This window comes from Muntiacus reevesi, chromosome 10 (assembly GCF_963930625.1).
Source record: "Muntiacus reevesi chromosome 10, mMunRee1.1, whole genome shotgun sequence".
Taxonomy (NCBI): Eukaryota; Metazoa; Chordata; class Mammalia; order Artiodactyla; family Cervidae; genus Muntiacus; species Muntiacus reevesi.
The window spans coordinates 7,311,435-7,336,773 of NC_089258.1; the positions used below are offsets into that span (position 1 = coordinate 7,311,435).

Here is a 25,339-nt window from a genome sequence, read left to right on the forward strand (position 1 = left end):
AGGAACCCAGGCACACAGCAGGGGTGCCTCAAATGGGAATCCATTTCCCAGGGCTCCCTGCTTGGCCTCCAGGCCAGGAAAGGCTGCCATGGAGCCTCCCAGATGCGCCCCTTCCTGCAGGAGAAGATTGGCGGGAAAGCTGAAGGCCAGTTTCCTTCCTTCTTGGGCCACCGGGCCAGCTCATGCAGCCCCTCCCCCACTGTCCTACTCAGCCCAGTGCACCTTGTACTACTGGGTCCTTCAGACGGGTCACCACACCGGAGCAGGAACCCAAATACTGCTTTCTCCAGCCGCACCCCTGATCTCATCTCCCTGCTTCTCCTAAGCGTGCTGAGTTTTCTGCATGATCTGCCCAGCCCCCCAGCCGCCTCCCTCCACCATGAGCTGATGGGAGAAAATGGTAGCAGGAAGCCCCCACATGGCCACTTGGCTTCAGAACTTCTGACATGTGTTTAGGCTTCCCAGGGGCGCAGAGGGGTGACGAGGGCAAACCCGGAGGCTGGCTCAGCGCCGTGGCCGCAGCCTCCCGTCTCTACAATGTCAGGGCCGTGGAAGGATGGGGGTCAGGCAGTCTGAGACCACTCACTGGAGGTGACTCAGCTTTTGTCCTATCACATAGGTCCACGGGTACAAGGGGGTCAAATTCCAAAACTGGGCGAGGACCTATGGCTGTTGCCCGGAGATGTACTTTCAGCCCACATCCGTGGAGGAGATCAGAGAGGTGAGTATCTTGTCTCAGAACAGTGCCCGATGGTCCGGCCACCAGACCTCCAGTTCCATCCGGATCAGGAATGTGGCTCAGAAATGCCCTCAGAGAGGAGGCTGAGAGGAGGACTTCCCGGCTAAGACCCCCATCCCTACCCCGGAATTGCTAGTCGGGCAACAGCACCATGAGGTTGCCTCCAGCTGAACTCTACTTTCACGTGACCACCTGGGGTGTCCACCAGTGGCTGCCCGATTGTTATTTCTGGCTCAGGTCTCTTCTCTGAGCTGCAAATTGGCATATGACTTCTTTCATCAGAGACATGGCAAACTTTGATGCCCCGAAGGATGTTTTTGATGTTTGTTTGCTTTCAACCTATTCTATTGCGGTCTTCCTAACTCTGTCCAACCACCTGGTTGCTCAAACTGGAAGCCAGGAAGTAGGTCACTGTCCCTTCTTTACCCTTATCTGACTTCAGCAAGTCCTGGCTTGGAAGTTTCTAGAATCCACCTCCTTCTCTCCAACACTCTCCACTGGTGTCACAAAGCCCTGGCCACCACCCCTTCCCTACCTGCCACGGCCCAAAATAGCCTCACTGATCTCTGTCTGACTCTATGACCCCATGGACTATAGCCCACTAGGCTTCTCTGTCCAGGGGACTTTCCAGGCAAGAATACTGGTGTGGGTTGCCATGTCCTTCTCCAGGGGATCTTCCTGACCCAGGGATCAAACCCGCATCTCCTGCTCTGGCAGGTGGATTCTTTACTTTTGATCACAGGACAGACCAAGCATTTTCCTACCTCTGTATCTTAGCCCTTGCTATTCCCACTACCTGGAATGCCTGACCCTTCACTTTTCACAAGACCAACACCTTTGCATCCTTTAGCACTCAGGGTATATCACCTCCTCAGAGACTTCCAGACCACTTCATCTGAGGATGTCCCCATCTTCTGCATCTCAGCTCCTTGCTTATTTCTTTCACTGCATTCAAAACCTGCAGCTATTTCACTGACATGAACTTTTTCATGCTTTTTTTCTCTCTCCCCCATAAGGATGTAAGGCCACGTTTTTCCTGTTTTCCATTGCATCCATAGCACACCTAGCCCTTTATCAGGCACACAGGAAGCACTTAATGAATATTTGGTGAATGAATGAGTGAATGAATGAATGAATGAATGGACAAGACCCAACCTCTGCTCTTAAAACGCTTAACCCTAAGACAGTTTGCATAGGACTAACCCAGAGGATGCAGATGTTTCACTAATATTAGCAGAGCACAAAGAGGGGAGAGATTCACATGTTTGTGAGCCTGTACATGCGTGTGTGTGAGGGCACTCAGAGGAGAGTGGTGGGAATGACATGGTCACCACTGGTGATCAGTACCACCTGCTTCGTACCTGTGGTCTCACCTGTCCCCATCCATACCTGCAAGGTAGTGATTATTAGCCCGTTTAACAGAAGGGCAAACTGAGTCTCAGAGAGGCTTTGGAATTTCCCCTTGTTATTAAATAGTAAGTATCAGAGCCAGATTTTAAACCCAGATTCGAAGCCCCCAATTTCTCAAGCAGAAACATGAAGAAAAATGATCACTGAGTCAGCCCGGAGGTTGAATAGAGCTCAAAAGGGAGCTGGGGTAGGGCAGTGGGAGATGTGAAGGACAGGTGAAGAATGATCAGAGTCTTCAGTGGCTGGGGGTGGGAATGTTTGCGGAGCAGAGAGGGCAAAAGAGGAAGGCTAGGAGGTGGAGTGGCTTTGAATGGATCTGAGGGCCTTGAATGCTGAGAAAACAGGCTTCATACTGAGCTGAGGGCTGATGTCCTGCGTGCAGAGGTTGTTCTGAGCCGTGCTGGCCTGCACCCCGCTCACTTCCTGGCCCTTCTCTCTGGCTCTTTCCCGGAGTGGTCTGCATGGCAGCCTCCAGCCAGGCAGCGCCTGGGGGACTGGGGGTGCAACGCCTGGGTGGCCCAGCTGCCTCGCAGAGAAAGACCTGGGCTGAGGCTGATGCAGGTGCTGCCTCCACAGGTGCTGGCCCTGGCCAGGCAGCAGAACAAGCGGGTGAAGGTGGTGGGCGGTGGCCACTCACCCTCAGACATCGCCTGCACTGACGGCTTCATGATCCACATGGGCAAAATGAACCGCGTCCTCAAGGTACTCAGAGCACTGGGCTCTCTGCCTCTGCTGCACCCCATGCCGCTTCCCTGACTCCAGGGTGGAGGTGGAGGCTCCTTTTCCCTCATGCCTCATCCCCTCCTGGCCTTTGAGTCCCAAAGTGACTCCCACCCCATTCCTGGTCCACTTGTGATCATCCTCACTCCCCACAGGGCCTGCCCTGGACTCCTTCAAGCCTCACATCTGGTCTGTGTGCACCCTTGTGGCCACAGAGAGGATGTCCACAAGTCAGGCCCCCAAAGGTGGATTCATGACAAATCCAGGATTTGCACTTAACTTGTTCTGCATATAGGGAAACTGAAGATGGGGGGCGGGGGGGTGACTTGCCTAAGGTCACACAGCTGACCAGCGGCAGAGCTGGCGGCACACTCGGGAGTCTGACACCAGCCCTGTGCTGGGATACATTCATTCAGGCGGCTCACACCCTCCCCTCCCCCGCCCACAACCAGGCGCCTGCCAGGGATGAGTGAGCAGGCCGTGCAGGGCTCTTGTTCCCACCCGACAGGGCCAGCTCCTCTGAGCTGTCATTTTCGCCTGGTACCCGCCCCTCCAGTTCTGCTAGCAGAGATTCTAGATTTCTCTGTACTATTTATTTCCTGATTTGCTCAGGCCAGCCATCTCCACCCCGTAGAAAATGCTCTGGTCAAAACATCAGTCATGGCAGGAATTAACTCTGATTGCTAATTAGTGAGGACCGGGCTCTAGTAATTGATTTTGCCCAGGCTCTGTGCTCAGGGTTGGTGAAATGTGTGTTCTGGAGTCCACAGATGTGAATTCTTATCTCGTTCTCACTGCCGATGTTTGTATGACCTTGGGCGAGTGACTTAGAGTCCCTGAACTTCAGTCTCCATGCTGTGAAACGGAGAGACTGCTCCTCCATCCCTTCCCCACCACCCCCGGGGTCTCAGGGCATAGAACCACTCTCCCACGTGGCTGAGGAGACCTGGGCGTCAGTCCCAGCCCTATGGTGACCTTGGGTAAACCTCTTCCCTGCCCCTTATTTCTTTCCCCTGTGACTAGAAGGGTTGCACAGGACAGTCCCTGAGCCCCAGCACTCTAGGGCTCTGCCTGCACCCCCTTTTGGCTGACTGCAGCAGGAGGCAGCTTGGGCTGACAGTGGGCTGGGACAGACGTGTTCGTACCCACAGCCTTGCGTGGCTGCAGGACGAGGGCTGGGTGACTGCCTAGCTCATCCTAGCCTGTGCCGGTCTCTTGCAGGTGGACACAGAGAAGAAGCAGGTGACCGTGGAGGCTGGCATCCTCCTGGCTGAGCTGCACCCGCAGCTGGACAAGCATGGCCTGGCTCTGTCCAAGTAAGAGCCACCTCGCTTATTCCCAGGGCGGGTGCCAGTGATGACCATCGCTCCCCACCCTGACCTCAGCCAGACACTCAAGGATCTGGCAGGGGCCAGAGAGGAGCACGTTTTAGGATGCACCTGTTTCTCTGGATCCCTGTCCCATCCCCACAGGGCATCCGTCTCCCCATCCCCAGGTGTCCAGGGGCCATTATAAGAGAATAGAAAGAAATTGTTGTTTAGTTGCTAAGTCATGTCTGACTCTTTGCAAGCTAAACTGGGGACGAGATTCCCGGGCAGGAGATGGACCAGCTGTTCTGCTCTGAGGGGCCTCACACCACAACCCTGGGAGGTATTGTCCCAGGAAGGCTGACTGTGTCCCTCCTCCTCCCCCAGCCTGGGAGCTGTGTCAGACGTGACCGCAGGTGGCGTCATCGGGTCTGGAACCCACAACACGGGGATCAAGCACGGCATCCTGGCCACACAAGTGAGTTCACTTGCTTCGATGCTGACCACCAGGGAGAGGGGAGGATGGGTCAGGGCCCCTTCACCCTTGTCATCGGTGCTCCTGACAAGCAGGCATTCCAGGATGGTGTCGGCAGAGCTCTGTGGGGGTGAAGAAGGAATTCATAGGGCCTGGACTCCATCTCAGGCCTGTCTGTGCTGATCGCGCTCGGCCACCTCTCCAGTGGACTCTGAACTCTCTGCTTAGTGCCTGTGTCAACGACAATGGAAGGATAAGACCCCCTCCGGACAGGGGAACCTTGAAGATCATACCCAGGTTACTCATCACCTAAGAGAAAACAGACACTAATCACCCCTGCCTCCGGACACTATCTATCAGAATGTAAGCACAGGCTTATAGGTTATTAACTGTTTGGAATGTAACTGCGGGCTTATTGATTATTGACTGTTTGAACACATAACACGTGAATGATGGGGTTTTTGTAGTTGTATTTACCCTTCCTTTGTTTATGTAAGTCTCAAGGGAATTGAGGTAGTGGGTTTGGACACGTACACATCGTACACATGGGGTATAAAAGATTTTCACAAATGCTGGTCGGGGCCCTTGGCTAAGAGGATACTCTGCCTTGGGCCCACCGGTGTAATAAACTGCACTCCACTATCTTCATTGTCCTTCTGAGTGAGTCTGCTTCCCGGAAAGCGTGGCTATAACATTTGGTGCATTGGCTGGGAAACTCCTCGCTTTGAGGAGACAGGTCTCATTTGAGGCCACCCCGAGGCTTTGTAGCTTGAATCTCCTAGAGGGGGGAAGGCGCCTCGCCCCTCTGGAAGGATTCTGCTTTTCAACGCCCGGACCTTTCACGTCAGCAGGTAGTGGACGGCAGCAGGGGAACTGAGCGCTCAGGTGAGGAGGAACCCATCCAGCAGGGTTGAAGAGGGGGCCTGATCACCCCCCTGGGAGGGACTAGAAGGAGCGAGGACCCACAGGAGCCTGGAATAGGCAGGTGGCGATTGCTTGGTACACAGGTCGATGAGCGTGCTAGGGTACGCTTTTTGGGAAACAAACTCACTCAGAAGGACAATGCAGATAGTGGAGTGCAGTTTATTACACCGGCGGGCCCAAGGCAGAGTCTCCTCTTAGCCAAGGGCCCCGACCAGCATTTGTGAAAATCTTTTATACCCCATGTGTACGATGTGTACGTGTCCAAACCCACTACCTCAATTCCCTTGAGACTTACATAAACAAAGGAAGGGTAAATACAACTACAAAAACCCCATCATTCACGTGTTATGTGTTCAAACAGTCAATAATCAATAAGCCCGCAGTTACATTCCAAATAGTTAATAACCGATAAGCCTGCGCTTACATTCTGATAGATAGTGTCCGGAGGCAGGGGTGATTAGTGTCTGTTTTCTCTTAGGTGATGAGTAACCTGGATGTGATCTTCAAGGTTCCCCTGTCCGGAGAGGGTCTTATCCTCCCATTGTCGTTCCCACAGGCACTAAGCAGAGAGTTCAGAGTCCACTGGAGAGGTGGCCGAGCGCGATCAGCACAGACAGGCCTGAGATGGAGTCCAGGCCCTATGAATTCCTTCTTCAGGGGCCTTGAACACACCTGGGTCTCTCTTCTGATGGAGACCCTGCAGGGCCCTCCAGAAACATTGTCTCTCTGAACCTCATGAGTCCCCAGCAGACACAAGTGACGAAGCCACCCCCGTGTGTGTTGACACAGCTCACCATCTCTGGGGAGCTTCCTGGCCACCCTGGGGAAAAGGGCAAGCAGAGCAAAGGGTTCCATCCCCAGGGAAAGCTCTGAACTGGAAGCCAGGCAGGGCGAAGGGCCTTTCCAAGTTAGCAAGTTGGGAAGGAGCCAAGAAGGAGCCGAGCACACAGGCCTGGGATCACACCTGACCTTCACCCAAAAGCTTTTAAGATTATTTTGATGTGGACCACTTTGCTTCCCTGGTGGCTCAGATGGTAAAGAGTCTACCTGCGGTGCAGGGGACCAGTGTTCAATCCCTGGGTCTGGAAGATCCCCTGGAGAAGGAAATGGCAACACACTCCAATACTCTTGCCTGGAAAATCCCATGGGTGGAGGAGCCTGGCAGGCTACAGTCCATGGGGTTGCAAAGAGTCTGACACCCCTTCCACTGAATGACTTCACTTTCTTTTCTTTCACTTTTTACAATCTTTATTGAATTTGTTACAATATTGCTTCTTCTTTATGTTTTGGTTTTTGGCATATGAGATCTTAGCTCCCCAGCCAAGGATCAAACCCCCTGCCCTCTGCACTGGAAGGCAGAGTCTTAACCACTGGACTGCCAGGGAAGTTCCCACCCAAAAGTATTTCTTAAACTTCATGGGAGTCCAGTATGGGGCACAGGTTCCAGACTCAGATGTGGGCCCAAAACCTGCCTCCCACATGCATTGGGTGTGCTCATGTGTGCAGGTTGTTTAACTCATCTGGGCATCCCTGTTTTCAGCTGTTACCTCAAGAGAATCCTCCTCAACCTGTGGGTGATTGGGGGTTAATGAGACAGTATGTATGAGAGCCTGGGGGCCCAAAGACAGTTCACGACACTTGCATCGGGAGCCACCCCTTCCACCTGCAATGCAGGAGTCCCTGGTTCGATTCCTGGGTCAGGAAGATCCCCTTGAGAAGGGATAAGCTATCAACTCCCCACCCCTTCCACCTGCAATGCAGGAGACCTGGGTTCGATCCCTGGGTCGGGAAGATCCCCTGGAGGGGGGCATAGCACCCACCCCAGTATTCTTACCTGGAGAATTCCATGGACAGAGGAGCCTGGTGGGCTACAGTCCATGGGGTCACAAAGAGTCTTTCACTTTCACAAGGGATTTTCACTTTTACTTTCTTTCCCTTAGGAAGCCCAGGTGAGCAAGACAGGCCCTGGCATGTGGGGGTGAGAGCTCCTCTGTTTAATTCTACACTTAACGCTGATGGCAGGGAGCAAGGGGAAGACACTGGCATCTTTAATATCTACTGTCCACCAGGCACTTAGCTGAGTGCTTCACCTACTCTCTCTGAGATGGTTATGACCCTCATTTCACAAATGAGGAAACAGAGAGCTTAAGTCACACATCCAAGATAACACAGCTGGTGAGTCAGGGCCCGCCTTTATTATCGCTGGACCCCGCTGCTGTGTTTCACTGGCCAGCGCTCAGCTCAGCCCCAGATCTCCAACAAAGTCTATTTGTTTGTTTTTAATAAAGATCATCCTAACGCCCTCATTCCCACAGCAGGCCACTGTGCCCCACTTCTGCCAGTTTCTCTTCTCCGGTTCTGGTCGCTGTTAATCAGAATTAGTTCAGCTTTATCTGTTCTCTCACCCTGGGCACCCCGCCACCAACTGTACATGTCAAAAGCAATTTCCGTCCCAGTGAGCAGATAGCAGAGTGTGGACAGGGACTTCAGCAGGCAATGAAGAAGGGTTCCTCTGGAAATAGGGGCCAAGGGCAAGGAGAGTGATGTTCATCACCTGTCTCCAACTGGGCGGCCCACTCTGCAGAGCCCAGAGATTCCATGTTTGGTAGGGTCAAGTAGGGGATTCTAGACCCTAAGGCAAGGGAGAGGTCCCCAAATGAGAAAATGGACTGGACTTGGCCGAGATGGTGCTCAGGAGGGCAACGAGCAGACAGCCTGCAAGGGACTCTGGTCCCCAGGGCAGCGTGTTGGGACAGCGGGGCCAGCTCCCCACCCACGGATGCAGGCACACCCTTTGCCTTTATGAGCCATTCACTTCCACCCAGGGCCTCGTGGCTCTTTGGAGCTGATCTCATCATAGCTCTCTTCCAGGCAGAGGACAAGCTTGCTGAATCCTGACTTTGAAATCCACAGGATGAGCAAGGCAGCTGGGGGAGGGCAAGTCACTGGGGTGCCATGGAAATGCCTGTGATGGATGAGCCCCCTGCCTGCTGAGGGCTGATGCCACCCAGACACAGCCCCCTCACTCCATTTCTCCTCCTGCCGTCCCCTAAGACTGAGGCTCCCTCGGGCTGGGATTGGAAACCTAACTGGGAAAGCCCCCAGGGCCAGATACATGGTGGGACTCATGGCCAGATACATCTGGGAATCAGAGACACTGGGCCTCACTTGCAAGGGCAAACAGGGAAGTGAGGGCTTTACCGGAAGCCTGGGATACTGAAGCGTGGTTCTTCTCCCACTTTCCCAGGTGGTGGCACTGACCCTGCTGACGGCCGATGGGACCATTCTCGAGTGTTCCGAGTCCAGCAACGCAGAGGTGTTCCAGGCTGCGCGCGTGCACCTGGGCTGCCTCGGAGTCATCCTCACAGTCACACTGCAGTGTGTGCCCCAGTTCCACCTGCAGGAGACCACCTTCCCCTCAACTTTGAAAGAGGTACTGTCTCTCATTCACCACTGCTCAGCCTCAAAAAAGAAATGGAGGACATTAATAAGTCATGCTCCTCTGAGCTCTGAAGGTCCCCAGAATGGGGCAGTGAGCTGACCTCACTAACCCTTCTTTGACCCCAGAATACTGTGGCAGTATCCCTTTGTGAGCAGGTCAGGGGAGCTCAGAGGAGCTGGGTGAAAAGGGGCAGAAAGGATGGCTTCTGAATGATGGCAGTGTTTTTTGAATGAATGAAAATCCATGTTGGTTAGCTGGAAAAATGGATGATTGGATGGATGAATAAATGGATACATGGATGGATGACTAGATGGACAGATGATCAGATGGATGGATGAATGGATGATGGATGGATGCATGGACGGATGGATAGCATGCAACAGACCAGAAATGCCTGATAAGCATGGGTCTATCCCTGGGAATTGCTAAGCTACAGGACTCAAATCTATGGTTCCAAGTTCCTCAGCATCTGAGCTCCTCCATAGTTACCTCACCATTCAATATGAGTAGACCCTCTGCACAGATGGAGTTGGTAGTGATGTGAACACTACTGGCCCCACATTGTTATGGTAGAATTTGGGGTCAAACTGAACGCTGGCAGTACCACCCCCAAGCTGTGACCTTGAGTCAGCCATTGAACCTTGCTGAGCCCCAGTTTCCTCATCCAAAAACAGTAAATCATGTTTACCTTAAAGTATTGAACCTGAGCATTAAATCAGATAACACTTGAAAAGTACCTAGTTCAGTACTAAAATATGCTCCTCAGGGTACCTAGGCAGTAAAAAATGGAAAATACTGTTATCTAGCATCTGGTCTAAAAAATCCTTACCATTGGAATTTCTAATACATTAAACCTCACGGCAAAGGATTTAAATGCAGAAGGTCCTTTATTCAGAGGCATGGTGTTTGATGGGGCTTCCCTGGTGGCTCAGTGGTAAAGTATCTGCCTGCAACGCAGGAGACGCAGGAGTTGCAGATTCAATCCTTGGGTTGGGAAGATCCCCTGGAGGAGGGCATGGCAACCCACTCCAGTATTCTTGTCTGGAGGATCCCATGGACAGAGGAGCCTGGTGGGCTAAAGTCGGTAAGGTTGCGAAGAGTTGGACCCAGCTGAAGCAACTGAGCACGCATGCACACATGGTGTTTGTTGGAACTTTAGCCCCAGAACTCTCCACTGGTGGCTGAAAAAGTGATTCCAGGGATGCTCTTGGGCACGGGTCCCCATTCCCTGAGATCTAATGCCTGATGATCTGAGGTGGAGTTGATGTAGTAATGACAGAAATAAAGTGCACAGTAAATGTAATGCACTTGAATCATCCTGAAACCATTACCCCGTCCTGGTCCGTGGAAAATTTGTCTTTCATGAGACCAATCCCTGGTTCCAAAAATGTTGGGGACTGCTGGTCCAGGGGATGCGGCACTGATTCCTAGAGCATCGATAATGAGCACATGTGGGCCAGTCTTGGCAAATGAGTTGCCTGATGCTTTGGCCCAAGAAAGGATTACAAGGACATTTCGTGGAATTGTTTGCAGTGATAGTGTGTGGCTAAGCCAGCGAGCTCCAGAAGGGTAGAACCAGTCCACTTGGAGTCACCCCAGACTCTGAGCCACCTCAAGAGACTGCTTCAACTAACCACATCCCCAGACCAGTGTTAAGGGGCTGATCTAAGCTTCTTGTTCACTCCGAGCAGGCCCTAGCTTCAAATATAGTCACATGCCAAGGATGAGGGCTTCTACATGTTGCATTTTAGGTCAGTGCAATTCCATGCAAAGCAGAGGTCAACACTCCCCTCAGCGACTGGCCGGGAGAGTAGACGTGGTCACCCATGGAGAGAGGGCTTGGGTGAGGAGAAAAGGAGCCTTAGTGCCGAGTGTCCAGGACAGAGCAGCCAGACGAGTCCAACGCTGTGAGGAGTTGGGGAGCAACACCAGAGTCTGGTCATCAGGAGATCACTGCTGACCTCAGTGAGCATGGTGTCAATGGAGCAGTGGGCAGGTTAAGGGGTCGGCATCTCAGGCAGAGAAGGGAGATGGGCAGAAATCACCTTCAACCAGAAAGGGACCACCTTCTGGCCTCTCACTTAGGTCAGAACTTGTTCATTTTTAAGCTGAATAATTTGACCCAGAGATAAAGAAATTGCTTCTTTTGCCAGTAGGATTGGCCCCGGGGCTCCTACCAGGACCAAGCCCTTCAAACTTTTGGAGCCTTTTTATTTTTTTAATTATTTATTTGTCTGCATCAGGTCTCAGTTGCAGCATGTGGGATCTAGCTCCCTGCCCAGGGATCAAAACCAAGTCCCCTGGATTGGGAGCGTGGAGTCTCAGCCACTGGACCCCCAAGGAAGTCCCTTCTTTGCCGTTTTAAAAGTAGGGTCAGATTAGATGAACCCTGAGGTCTTTTCCAGCACTGACGTTACTTGGATACAAAATTGTGCCCCGCCTCATCGCCCCACCCTGGAGACACAGGGTCCTTCTCTCACCTGGAGCATCTGGGGATGTTGGGTCTTACCCCTGGGGAGGGGCGTGAATCCTGGTGTGGAGTCCCCCATCATTCCCCTGTGACCCCAGCCCCTCCCTCGAGGGCTCACAAGGCTGGATGCCGCACCGCCTCCTCTTCTGTGAGTCAGCAGGTCCTCTGTGGATTCTCTCCCTCCCCTCTGCACAGCTCCGGCTGCTCTTCCGCCCGGAGCTGCATGGGTCTCCACCAGGCCCGTCATTAGTGTCCATCGCACCCGTGGACAGGCCTTCCCTGCCCAGTCTCTGGCCACAGACAGGGACTGCGCAGAGGGCAGATGGCATTTACAACCCTATGATTTCCTCCCAGGGGCATGTGCTGTCCATGGCCCTGCATTCAATTCTCTTTTACCCTCTCTGCTCAGAGCAGCCTTTAAAGGGCCCCTTCAAGGGGCTGGGAATGCTTGGGAGGAAGAATAAGATGCAGGTGGGAAGCCGAGTCCCAGGCCGCTCCCCTCAGAAGAGGGCAGTCCAGAGAGGAAGGAAAGAGGACCGATCAGAAAACTGTCCCCGGAGCAGCTTCTCCTCACTCTTGGTCCCCCTGAATGTTTTCCTTCTGAAAAGAAAAATGATGAGACCTCATTTCCAGGAGCAGGCAGGTGCCTGAGAACCAATGTATGCTTAGTCACTTAGTCGTGTCCGACTCTTTGCAGCCCCATGGACTGCAGCCCACCAGGCTCCTCTGTCCATGGGATTTCCCAGGCAAGAATACTGGAGTGGGTTGCCATTCACTTCTCCAGGAGATCTTCCCTACCCAGGGATCGAACCCAGGTCTCCCACATTGACAGCAGATTTACTGTCTGAGCCACAAGAAGAATTTATTAAACACCCACCCCTCTCTGAGATTTTCCGTCTTATGCCCACCCCCATGCTGTGTGTGGTCCATCTTAGACGCAGCTCCCTGCTTCCCAGGTCTGATTCTCTTATCTGCACCTCAACACAGCTTCTGAAGGCTGCTCAAAGCCATCTGAGGGGAAGGGAGAGTTGGAATCAGTGCTTCTGGGCAGAGGGGCCAAGAAAGGGGTGGCCTCCCTGGCTTCTTATGACAAGGTCTCAGCATTTCCAACTTTCTGCAGTCTAACTGGTATGAAATCACAGTCACCAAGAAGACTGGAGGATTTTGGAAATGGCTGTCAACCTCTGCCCTTTATGCCACGCAAACCATAATGAGATGTGAGAAGTACAGCCGCTGCCTGGATCACTGCCTCCCCCAACTCCCCGGGAAGCAGGGCTGGTCCGTGGGACACACCGACCTCGCCAGCAGCATCCCAGTGCCCGCAACTGTCCTGGGCGGCCAGCCACTGACGCCTGGGCAGCCCCAGTCATGGGACAGGGAGCCCTCAGCTTCTGCTCACAGGCCTGGTGATCAGTCCTGTGAGTCAGTTCAGTAGCAGTGCTAATTTTGGAGGGGACGGAACCCTCTAGAACCCCTCCTGCCAATGACATGCCAAGGAAGACATTCCTCTGGGACCCACCCCCTTTGATGGTGCTCCCAGGAACCACCAGTCAGACTGAGGAAACATGATCCTGGGGACCCTCCTCCCCCAGATGGGACTGTCTGTAGGCCCTGAAGAGAGTCACAGTGGGATCGGTCCAGGGCAGGGGGCTCCATCTCTCAGTGACCATGCAATGCTCTGGCAGGGACCGCAGAGGGCACAGAGCTGGAGTGTGCGTGCTGTCCGCCTCAAGGAGCTTAGAGTTTCCCATGGGGGGAAAGATAGGCCTTGTCCCTCTAAAGCAGGGAGGAAAAGAAATGACAGATGCCAGGAGACAGGCACAACATGTGGTTTTAAAATAACTCTCATGACTCCATTCTGGGTGGGAACCCGGGCTTCCAGAAAGGGGTGCCACTGTTACTTTACTGCTAAGATTCTGGGCAACCGAGGATGGCCCTGGAGGCTGGGACAGGAGAGAAGGGGGGATCTTCCACTCTTTCAGTCCCATCCTCCAGGCAGAGCTCCAGAGCATGTTCCCTATTCTCCCAGGAGACAGGGTTCTGCCCAGAGGTGATGGGTCATGGTTCCATCACCCACTCAGGGTGGAAGTGATAGTGACAGGGACCTGGTGTTTCTGGCTGAACTTTTCACGGGTCTACAGCCCAGCAGAAGAGGGCCTCCTCTTCAAATAAGGAATCATAGGGTCGTTTATTTTCTTGGACTCCAAAATCACTGTGGACAGTGACTGCAGCCACGAAATTAAAAGACATTTGCTCCTTGGAAGAAAATCTACGACAAACCTAGACAGCATATTAAAAAACAAAAACATCACTTTGTGGACAAAGGTCCATATAGTGTTTTCCCAGTAGTCATGTATAGATGTGAGGGTTGAACCGTAAAGAAGGTTGAGTGCCAAAGAATTGATGCTGTCAAACTGTGATGCTGGAGAAGACTCTTCAGAGTCCCTTGGACTGCAAGGAGATCAAACCAGTCAATCCTACAGGAAATTAACCCTGAATATGCACTGGAAGAACTGAAGCTGAAGCTCAGCTATTTTGGCAACCTGATGCGAAGCCGACTCATTAGAAAAGACTCTGATGCTGGGAAAGATTGAAGGCAGGAAGAAAAAGGGATGACAGAGGATGAGATGGTTGGATGGTATCACTGACTCAATGGACATGAGTTTGAGCAAACTCCAGGAGGTGGTGAAGGACAGGGAACCCTGGTGTGCTGCAGTCCATGGGGTCGCAAAGAGTCAGATATCACTGAGCAACCGAACACCAAGAAAGAACCCTGCAGCATTTACTGTGTCCAAGTCCCTAGGCCAGCAGCTCTGGGGTGAGGGTTTAGGAAACTGGCCCACAGGGAAGATCTGGTTCACTACCTGCTTTTATAAATAAAGTTTTATTGACACACCGCAGTGATCCTCATTCATGTATTGTCTGTGGCTGCTTCCATGCTACCACAGCAGAGGGGAGGGAACAGGAGCGCAAAGCCTAATATATTTACAATCTGGCCCTTAACAGAAAACAATGTGCTGATGTCTGCCTTCGAGGAGAAACCAAATGTGAATGAGATGCTTGATGAATTTCAGGACAGATGTATGCTTCAGTACCTGTAATATACTTCTGGGATGGATGTAATATAAATGAAAACCACTTAGAATGGAAGGAGACAGCCCTGGTGGGGTTAGGGGTGGGGTTAAATTGAGCATTTGAATTACAGCACATCTGAATTCAGATCCAACCCTTTCCACGTGGTCACTTATGGGCAGTGATAACAGTACTGGACAGTGTGTGTGGAAGAAGTCCTCTTAATGCTAGGCTGTTTGGGCTCGATTCCGTTGGAAATGGAGTGCTGCTGGGGATTTTTGAGCTGTGTCTTGGGATGCTTCCCTGTAGATGTTGTCTGGAAAGATGAAAAATGGGGCAAATTATGAAGCTAGTGCAGAAGAGCCAGTGAGAGCTAGGAAGGGCCTGGGCTAAGCCACGTCAGCAGGAGCAGACTTTAGGGGAAGGCTGGAGAGATATGAGCAGAGATGGAATAGTGTGACCCACAGCCTGGGCTGACGTGTGGCAGGGGAGGTTCAGGATGGCAGCCAGGTCACTGGAAGGCAACAATGGTCCGCCCATTCCTGTATCTCCTGGGTCCCATCAAGCATCAGTTAACAAGTCAGGGGTCCTCCCCGAAGTGATGACCAGGATCCAGAATTCTAAAATTCCACTGCTCCCAGGCGCTCCAAATGGAAGTTTTAGGTGGGCTCATTCCTTGGTGTTTCACCTCGGTTTTTCCTTCCTTTCCAGTCAGATATGGAAATCACAGGCTGTTTTTGTTGTTGTCCAATCGCTAAGTCGTGTCCAACTCTTTGTGATCCCATGGACTGCAGTGCACCAGGCTTCCCTGTCTTTCACTATCTCCCAGAGTCTGCTCAACTTCATGTTCACTGAGTCAGTGATGCCATCCAACTATTTCATCCCCTGCTGTCCCCTTCTCCTTTTGCCTTCAATTTTTCCCAGCAACAGAGTCTTTTCCAGTGAGTCAATTCTTGGCATCAAGTGGCCAAAGTATTGGAACTTCAGCTTCTGCATCAGTCCTTCCAATGAGTATTCAGGGTTGATTCCCTTTCAGATTGACTGGTTTGATCTCCTTGCTGTGTTTACAGCTTGTAAACTACTTTCACATCCATGACCTCCCTTGGTTCTCACAACAGTCCTGGAAGGAAAGAAGGAAGGAAGGAAGAAAAGAAGGACAGAAAGCTATTTCTGTCTTGGTTCTACAGATGAAGAGATGCTGCTTCCTGAGACTCACAGCTGGGAACCTGGTGGGGAATAGGGCCGGATCCCCAGATGTGTGCCAGGATTGCTCACATTCAGAACCTAAACTCTCCACTGGGTACATGCCACAAGGCAGGCACTCTACTCAGGAGCTTCAGCATAGATTATCTCATTTCATTTGCACAACTGCCCATGTGTTGTTGGTGGGGGGCGGTGAGCAGTGGGAAGCCAAGGCTCCGGGGATGTGGATCCAGCAAGGTTGTGCCGCTGGCAAGTTGCCAGGCCAGGACTTGAATCCAGAACTTACTCCAAAACCAGCACTCCCCCTCTCCTTCCCAGCTGCCTGTCAAACCCCAAATCTGCATCTCCTTTGGCTCAGAATTTGTCATGAGCAGCCTGATGGGTGTCAGGGAGACATGATTTGCTCTGTGACATCTCCACATGTACGGATGAGCTATTCAGAGCCAGACACTTCTATTCATCTTATTAAAGCCCACTGTGGTGTCAGGGGTTGTGGGAACAAGTGATGATGACAGTGACGCTCACAGTAACAATGTAAGAGTGATAGTAGCAGCAGCAGCTTACCCCTGGTAAGGAGCTTACTGTGCTACTCATTGTTCAGTTCAGTTCAGTCGCTCAGTCGTATCTGACTCTTTGCAACCCCATGAACCACAGCACGCCAGGCCTCTCTGTTCATCACCAACTCCCGGAGTCCACCCAAACCCATGTCCAAGTCAGGGTAAACGAGAACTCATTTTTATCCTCTGCATAACTCAATGAAGTCAACCTACAAGTGGATCATTTTAATGTCCATGGCATGCATGTGCTCAGTCATGTCCAACTCTTTGTGGTTCCATGGACGGTACCCCACCAGGCTCCTCTGTCCATGGGATTCTCCAGGCAAGAATACTGGAGTGGGTTGCCATTCCCTTCTCTAGGGGATCTTCCCAACCCAGGGATTGAAACTGTTTCTCTTGCATCTCCTGCATTGGCGGTGGATTCATTACCACTTAATGTCCAGCATCTTATAAGACACATCCCATGCTCTTTGGCAATGTTAGGACCATTTGGGATATTTTCTTTCGATGGGGGGCGCTGACTTCCAGCATCCCACCATCATCCTGTGACCAACACAATCTCCGCTCCTTCCTCAGGTTCTTGACAACCTGGACAGTCACCTGAAGAAATCCGAATACTTCCGCTTTCTCTGGTTCCCACACAGCGAGAACGTCAGTGTAATCTACCAGGACCACACCAACAAGGTAGCCGTGGGCATCTTCCCCACCACCCCCCACCCCCCACTGCCCAGCTCCCAGGGCACCTAAAACCCGTTAACCATCCTGATGATCGGTGAGAGGAGAGAGGAAAAGCAATGGGTGAGCATCCCTGAGCATGAAGAGAGGAGCACTAAATGCCAGAGGGTGGAAGGAAGAGGGAAGGTGGTCCCAGTAAGAGTCCGTGAGTCTGTGAGGAGGGATACAGGGCTAGGAAGTCAAGGGACAATGCAGATGTGGGAAGCAGAGATGGAGGTGTGGGCAGGACAGGCTAATGAGTCCTAAGCAATCAGGATAGACCTCAGGAGCCAGCTAGCGCATCCCACCTTCCCTCCAGCACCCCATCCTTCCCACCCCCAGGGGAAGAAACCCATGGTTTTGTCTCCCTGCCACCATGTCCTTGGCAAACAGGCTGCTTCTCAGCAGAATAAAATAAAGCCATCACTTAGGAAGACGTTGACCAGACAAGTCAGGTGAAGGCCAGAAGACCTACTATGTGTATGGGGCTGGCATGGGGTTCATAAAGGGTGATTGCCAGACACCAGGCTCATCAGCTCTGCAGAGAAGAGACACAGGCACTTCTTGGTCTTGAGCAAAACGATCACATAAGCACGAAACAGAAGGGGACAGGTCATGGGGATCAGCAGTGCCACCAGGAATGAGGCTTTCAGTCGTCCTGGCCAGCGGGTCCCCCCTCCCCCAGCACACACACACACACAGCTTCTCCTGGGACACTCAGTTCCAGCTCAGAACTGACCACAGACTCTGCTTCCCAGCCGCCCTCCTCTTCAGCCAACTGGTTCTGGGACTACGCTATTGGATTCTACTTACTGGAGTTCCTACTCTGGATCAGGTAGGAATGCCACTGTATCTTTTCCCAGCACCTGCCATCTACTGCTGGGGATGTGGTCCATCAGAAGAACAACATCCCCCCCTCAGACATGCAAACTGGGTCTGTCTGCATAGTCCAGAGCAGTGAATTCCGATCCTGGGGAGCTTGTTTTTAAAAATACCCATGTCCAGGTTGCACACCCTGGCTCATGGGTGATGTGAACCTTCATATTGTCCAGTTTCTTACCTCCTTCCCAGCCTGAAGTCTGTGCTCAGGCTCAAGCATCCAGACACATAACTATGAGTGATGAGGAAGGCCTTATAGGTCCTTGAGCAGTGACACTATATTCAGCTAAGACGTGGAATAGCATCTGATAAAAACTTCTGAAATGTTTCATACACATAAATAATATAGGCAACACATATGTAAAGTATGTTGCTGTTGTTGTTGTTGTGTTGTCATTGTTCTGACACTAAGTTGTGTCAGACTCTTTGAGACCCCCTGGGCTGTAGGCCACCAGGCTCCTCTGTCCATGGGATTTCCCAGGCAAGAATACAGGAGTGGGTTGCCATTTCCTGCTCCAGGAGATCTTCTTGACCCAGGGATTGAACCCACTTCTCTTGTGTCTCCTGCATTGACAGGCAGATTCTTTACCACCTGGGAAGCCCTTATGGTGTATAGACATATTTAAACTTATTGTCAAGTGCATCCATCCATTCTTTTATCTTGGAGACTTTGGTGTCTTATTTAAGACAGTGAGTCCAGCCTGGAGGTCATTGCTCCATCAGATGATGGATCAGCGGTGAGAGTGGAAAATGCCCAGCCAGACTTCTCTCCCCTCCCATCACAGCAGCCTGGCAGCTTTATGTGCCTGTGCCTGTGGAGTCCAAGCCAGGAAGCATCCAAATAAATTGAGCTCTAAATCACAGTGGCCACATCCCGGGCCCGGACACATGCTCTGAGGGAGCTCCATGGCCTCTGAGCCCCGCCCACGTGGTTCTCACTTAGTGCCTTCTGGAAACCACGTCCACTTGGCCTTACCCTTGCAGCTCTGGGCCGCTAACTGGGCCATGTGCCCAAGGATGCAGCGGTGAAAGCTAAATAATGGATTGGGTCTTGGTGATGTGGCTTCCCTGGTGGCTCAGTGGTAAAGAACCTGCCTGCCAATGCAGTAGATGCAGGTTCGATCCCTGGGTCAGGAAGATGCCCTGGAGGAGGAAATGGCAACCCCCTCCAGTATTCTTGCCTGAGAAATGCCATGGACAGAGGAGCCTGACGGGCTACAGTCCACAGGGTCATGGAGAGTCGGATGCCACTTAGGACGCATGCACTGTTGGTGAGAATGTAAACTGGAGCAGCCACTATGGAAAACAGTATGAGGTTCCTCAAAAAGTTAAAAATAGAATTTCTCTTATGACCCAGCAATTCCACCTCTGACTATATGTCAGAAAGAACTGAAAGCACAATGTCAAAGAGATATTTGCACATTTGTGTTCACAACCTAAAAGTGAACATAACTATCCAACTGATGACTAAACAAAATGGGACATATAAAAAAAATGGGACATATAGCTATGCAATGGAAAACTATACAGCCTTTAAAAAGGAAGGAAATTCTGACACAGGCTGCAATGTGAATGAATCTTGAAGACATGTGATAACTGAAATAAGCCAAACACATAAGAAGACAAATATTGAGTGATTCCACTTATATGAGGCAGCCAGAGTAGTCAAATTCATAGAGACAAGAAGTATGGAAGGCGGCCGGAGAATAATGGAGGTTGCTGGAGGCTGGAGGGAGGGAGAAATGGACGGTTAGTTTTTAGTGGAGACAGAGTTTCAGTTTTGCAAGATTCTGGAGATCCACTGCTCAGTGATGTGAATATACTTGACACTACTGAACTGCACACTTAAACACTGGTTAAGAGGGTAAATTTTATATTATGTGGTTTTTTCTTTCAAATCACAATTAAGATGAAATACTCTAACACTAAAAACAACCTAGTCATTAAAGAGGGAGAGAAGAATAAAATCTAGGCTAAAATCCATAATTGCAGCCCCGGTCAGCCACAGAGAGAGTGATGCAGGGGGACCTTCACATTCCCTGGAGGGATTTCCAGGCTGCAGATTAGCACGCGTGGCACAGGATGTGGAGAATGAAGCCCCGGTGTGTAGCTCGGTCCACTGCCCGCCTCACCGCCAGTACTTACCCACTGCTGGATAATTTGATGATCACGACCCCTATGCCCTGCCCCCCAGCACCTTCTTGCCAGGCCTTGTGGGCTGGATCAATCGCTTTTTCTTCTGGCTCCTGTTCAACGGGAAGAAGGAAAACTGCAACCTCAGCCACAAGATCTTCACCTACGAGTGCCGCTTCAAGCAGCATGTCCAGGACTGGGCCATCCCCAGGTAAGGGCTGAGCGGGTCACCCTGCGGGTGGGTCAGCAACATATAGCTCCCTTTGGGTCCTGCTCACAGCCATCCTACCTGTGATTTCTGGGGGAAACGGGAGTTCTGAGTCCCCAGGCAGCGTCCATGCACCATTGTGGCTCTCGGGAAACCAGCCATGGGGTCCACTCCACTCTCCCCACGGGCCCCTCTCCAGCTGTGAGGCTGAGAGAGCAGGTTTAGACTGAAACGTGGGGCTTTGTGGCCAGTATCTGGTTCTTCTGAAAGATTGTACCTGTGTTCAGGCCCTCCGTTAGCACAGCCCACCTGGCAGGCTGGGGGCCTCTTCATGGGGAGGGACCCCCTTGAGACGGAGGCTAGGTCTGTACCCGACTCACTGCAGCTTCCTCTCTGAACTGCCCCTCTCTGTCTTTTTCCAGGAAAAGGGGGATCAGTGCTCAGGGCTTAGGGGATCCCTCTGTCAGTGTTCAGGGGCTGGGGCCACCAGACTCTCAGGGCTGGACTATTAGAAAAAGTAGAAATCTTGGCATCAGAGTGGCTTGATCCTGTCTGAAGAAGAGGAGGCCAGGGCCTGGGACAGCTGTGGCCAGAGAAGAGCCTGCAGGAGAGCCCCCAGTTGGGCAGGGGTCCTGGGGGCTGGGGCGGGAGCAGGAGGTAGCTCTCTGCTTCCGTGAGGACTTTAAGAGCAGAAGCCATGAGGAAGGGGCTTCCTGGGGGCCGTGCTGAGCCTCATGGGACATCTCCGGAGGCCCCTTCCTCAGGTCTGGGTTCCATCCCCTCTCCCACCCCCGGCCGAGGGCAGAGAGAAGACCAAAGAGGCCCTGCTGGAGTTGAAGGCCATGCTGGAGGCAAACCCCAAGGTGGTGGCCCACTACCCCGTGGAGGTCCGCTTCACTCGCGGGGACGACATCCTGCTGAGCCCTTGCTTCCAGCGCGACAGCTGCTACATGAACATCATCATGTACAGGTGAGTGGCTCGCTGGGGGCGGGGCGGGGCGGGGCGGGGCGGGGCGGGGCTGCGGAAGCCGGTAGTGAAGGGGGCGGGGCTGTGGAAGCAGGTCCTCCGCTTCGAAGGGCCCCTCCCTCCTTCCCCAGCTTTCAAGGCCAGTTCACATGCCACCTTCTCCAGGGAGACTTCCCTGGTCTTAGCAGCAGAAAATAGTCTTTCTCTCCTTCCAGTTCCAACAACTACCCTTTCTATCTTGTACTGTGTTAATGCAGTCATTAATGTTAATTAATATGTAATATTGTTAATTATTTATATACGGTAACTATAATTGTTAATGTTATTATTAATATGTACTATTAATTAATATGTGATACGTAATGGCTCCCCTGGTGGTAAAGAATCCACCTGCCAATGCAGGAATCACAGGTTCGATTCCCTGGGCCCAGAAGATTCCCCTGGAGGAGGGCATGACAACCCATTCCTGTATTCTTGCCTGGAAAATCCCATGGACAGAGGAGCCTGTTGGGCTATAGCCTGTGGGATCACAAAGAGTCAGACACAACTGAATGACTGAGCATACAGCCAAATGTTAATGTTAATATGCAAAGCTACCCTTTGCAAAACTAATATTAAGGAATGACAAGTTTATGCTGTCTCATGTGCTGCCCTAGGCAACGACTCTGAGAGCCGGAAACATTGGGTTGAGAAGGACTGTGAGGCCAGGTTTCAGATCAGCAGAAAAGAGAGTTATGCCTGGACGCGGTAACCCATCTAACCAGCTCTCCCCGAGCCCATCTAACCAGCTTCGCCGGGCCATAGGCAGACGCCTTATGCTCATACTGTTATTGTGTCCTGAATTGGTTGGGCAGTGACCTCCCATATGAGGCTTATGGACGCACACAGTTTAAGCAACTCATCTTTTCTAAAACTTCCTGCTTAAGACACATCTTTCTTCCTTCCCATCCACCACTGATAACAGTCCTTCCCTGACTTTGTAGAAGACAAACAGACCACCTCTCACCCAGCCTGAATCTTACTATGCTTTATTTCTCCAGTCTGTAAAATATCCCCAAACTCAGGGGATCCCAAGGGACAATTTAAGAGGGCGCAGTCCTGGAGTGAGGTGGTCTGGAAGCCAGAAAAGAGAATTTCAGAAACCCACATCACACAGAAGGCAGCTTATTTCACGCAGGGACAAACTTAGGGCCCGGCTCAGTCCTCAGGCTGTCTGTCCATTTTGTCCCTGCCTGTGAATGCAAATTCAGAAGCAAGAAAATTCCCCTGGGGCTGCATCATAACATTTGAGTTTTTGCGAGTTCTGACTCTTCTCTGTCAGTAAGTCTGGCTTTGCAGCAAGGACTGACCAACTAGGTTACATTGGCTGTGATTTCCATACATCAAATGAGGTGATTCTGATAGAAATATTTAAATATCTATCTATTTATTTATTATAAAGCTTTTTTGTATTTATCTTTTAAATAATCTTTACATTAAGTTTTTTAAATTTACATTTTTAACTATTTAGATTTAAAATTCAAATCTTTAAATAAGTATATGTGCTATATGCTTAGTCACTCAGTCATGTCCAACTCTTGCAAACTTATGGGCTGTAGCCCACCAGGCTCCTCTGTTCATGGGATTTTCCCTCTGTTCATGGGACTTTCCAGGCAAAAATACTGGAGTGGGTTGCCATTTCCTCCTCCAGGGAATCTTCCCAACCCATGTCTCCTGCATCTCCTGCATTGGCAGGTGAATTCTTCACCACTAAGCCACCAGGGAAGCCCAAATAAGTGTGTGTGTATACACACACACACACACACACACACACACACACACACAGGGGGGAAATGTATTAGTTTGAAATTATTCCCACTCATACACATGGGGTTGCAAAGTGTCAAACATGACTGAGCGACTGAACAACAAAAATATGGTAACGTTCAGTTGACAGTTAAAATATATGTAAGAGGTTGTGAGCTTTTTCAAAATCCTTCTGAGCAAAAGCTGCAGGCTGCTGAGTCACCTCCATCCCGCCCTGGGGACAAGTGCTGGGCGAGATGCCTGATAACCACGGACGAGCCCACACAAGACAAGCGCGGGGCCTCACCCCGTCCTGCCCCCTCCGCAGGCCCTATGGTAAGGACGTGCCGCGGCTGGACTACTGGCTGGCCTACGAGACCATCATGAAGAAGGTGGGAGGCAGGCCCCACTGGGCCAAGGTAGGACGCGTCTGTCCGAGCCTCCCCGTGGGTGGGAGCCGGGCAGCGGCTGTGCGCCAGGGCTTCCACCAGAGGGCGCCCCTCTTCCCTAGGGCCCTGCCTGCCCAGGGCGCCAACCTCGTGGGGAAGCTCAGCAAGTCATAGGAAGGAGGACCTCCACTACCTTAGCCAGACCAGCTTCTCTGCATTCATGTTCCCTTCGAGCTTTTAGTGCTCACTTTTCATTTTATTTAATTCTCATAGAAACCCTATAAGCCGGATAAAGCAATGAGTCCATTCAGCAGACAGGAAACTAGGGGTCTCTCAGAGACTAATTAGCAGTAGAACTGGGCCAGAGTCCCCTCCACCGCCCGATGGCAAACGAAACGGGAACTTTAACGCTTCATTTTAACCGCTTCCTTCTCTACTTTCCAAGAACTTCCTCCCTCCTGTTTGGGTTCTTTACATTACATGTGTATGTGCATGCATGCATGTTTGTGTGTGTGTGCATATGTGCACACACACCACACGTGGGTTTGTGCATGAGCCTATATGCATGTATGCATGTGCATACATGCACACATGGGTGTGGGTACGCGCGTGTGTGCATGCATGTGTGTGAGTGTGTGCATGCATATACCTGCACGCGTGTGCTCTCTGTGTGCCTAGGGATGGGGATCACACATGCAGGCACGCAGACACAGGTTTGCAGCCCCGCTGAAGTGCCAGCTCCAGGAAACAAAGCCTGTTGTCTCTGGTTGCTTCCTCAGGCCCACAACTGCACCCGGAATGACTTTGAGAAAATGTACCCAGCCTTCAAGAGGTTCTGTGCCATCCGAGAAAAGCTGGACCCCACGGGAATGTTCCTGAATGCCTATCTGGAGAAGGTGTTCTACTGAAGCACAAACAGAAAACAAGCCTAGCCCACCTCATCCCACCTCCAGGCCCACCTCCCACAGGGTTGAAGGCTCAGCGTCCCACTGTCCTGATGGGGAACAGACATCTCCCCTGGGGCCCTCTGCCAGGACACCCACAGCTGCTCCGACCCACAGCAAGGAACCTGGGTCTGGGCATCCCCTAACTCCTTCATCCTCGCAGCACCCCGTGTAAGAAAGAGCACCAAATTCCTTTACCTCTCCAGCAGCATCCTCTTAGCCCAAGCCTGCAGTCACCACATTCCGTTCCCAGGAGACAGAGAAGCCCCCAAATGTTCTGCATGTCTAGGAGAACTCGGCCATTCTCACCTTCCACCTGCCCTGCCCACCCTCCTAGGGAGGAGTCCCACCAGCATACGTTTAGACACAGAGGTCGTGTGTGCTATGCCCTGCTTTCTTTCACCCTCAAGGGTCTTTAAAATGCTCAGAGGCATGTACCCTGTCCTGGGACTGTCCTCTTCCAGGGGATCCACTAGTCCGCCTGACTGCCCACAGCCCAACCTGCAGCATGTCTATTCCAGGGATGTTTGGAAAGGGGGACTTTCCTTGCCTTCTTTTTAATAAAGGCCAAGAGTTCATTTAGTCTCCCTCCTTCCTCTCCATCTCCAAGGTAATCCTTTGGGAGCAGAAGTCTCCCTGATTCCCCAGCTTCCCTCCAGGGTCTTGGACTTGCCTGGAAAATGCTCTTCATATTCCTTTTGCAGTTTCGAGTGACCTCTGACCTCCCACATGTTGTGGTAGTCTTTCACAAAGCTTTTGTTGAGCATCTACAAGGCGCCAGGTGCCTTTGGGGAAATTAAAAGAATCTTAAGACAGGCTCCTGGATCAAGAAATGTATATTCTAATCTTATATCTCATAAGAGGCTAATACGCAGAAGATACAAAGAATGCCTACAATTTATCAACACAAAAACAAACTAATCAAAAATGGGCAAAGGACTTGAATACACATTTCTTCAAAGAAAATATACAAATAGTCAATAAGCACATGACAAGATGCT

The 25,339-nt window shown here is 51.6% G+C and overlaps 1 protein-coding gene across 2 annotated transcripts; it reads left to right on the forward strand.

Moving 5' to 3' along the window:
• Positions 1-303: 303 nt before the first annotated feature.
• Positions 304-24,977, forward strand: LOC136176696 (L-gulonolactone oxidase). 2 transcript variants are annotated; one of them, XM_065947189.1, is made up of 11 exons: positions 304-721; positions 2,726-2,851; positions 4,091-4,185; positions 4,564-4,654; positions 8,823-9,008; positions 16,896-17,003; positions 17,792-17,868; positions 20,107-20,256; positions 21,059-21,223; positions 23,334-23,424; positions 24,174-24,977. In XM_065947189.1, the coding sequence occupies exons 1-11, from the start codon at positions 683-685 to the stop codon at positions 24,300-24,302; spliced, it is 1,257 nt and encodes a 418-aa protein (XP_065803261.1). In that variant the 5' UTR covers positions 304-682; the 3' UTR covers positions 24,303-24,977. The 2 variants fall into 2 exon arrangements, with proteins under 2 accessions (XP_065803261.1, XP_065803262.1); XM_065947190.1 differs by lacking the exon at positions 23,334-23,424.
• Positions 24,978-25,339: the final 362 nt, after the last annotated feature.

Coding starts and splice junctions, on each gene's coding strand:
- LOC136176696 (XM_065947189.1), top strand. CDS start 683: ATGTACTTTCAGCCCACATCCGTGGAGGAGATCAGAGAG. Junction 4,655..8,822: donor ACGGCATCCTGGCCACACAA/GTGAGTTCACTT, acceptor CCACTTTCCCAG/GTGGTGGCACTGACCCTGCT. Junction 23,425..24,173: donor GCAGGCCCCACTGGGCCAAG/GTAGGACGCGTC, acceptor TTGCTTCCTCAG/GCCCACAACTGCACCCGGAA.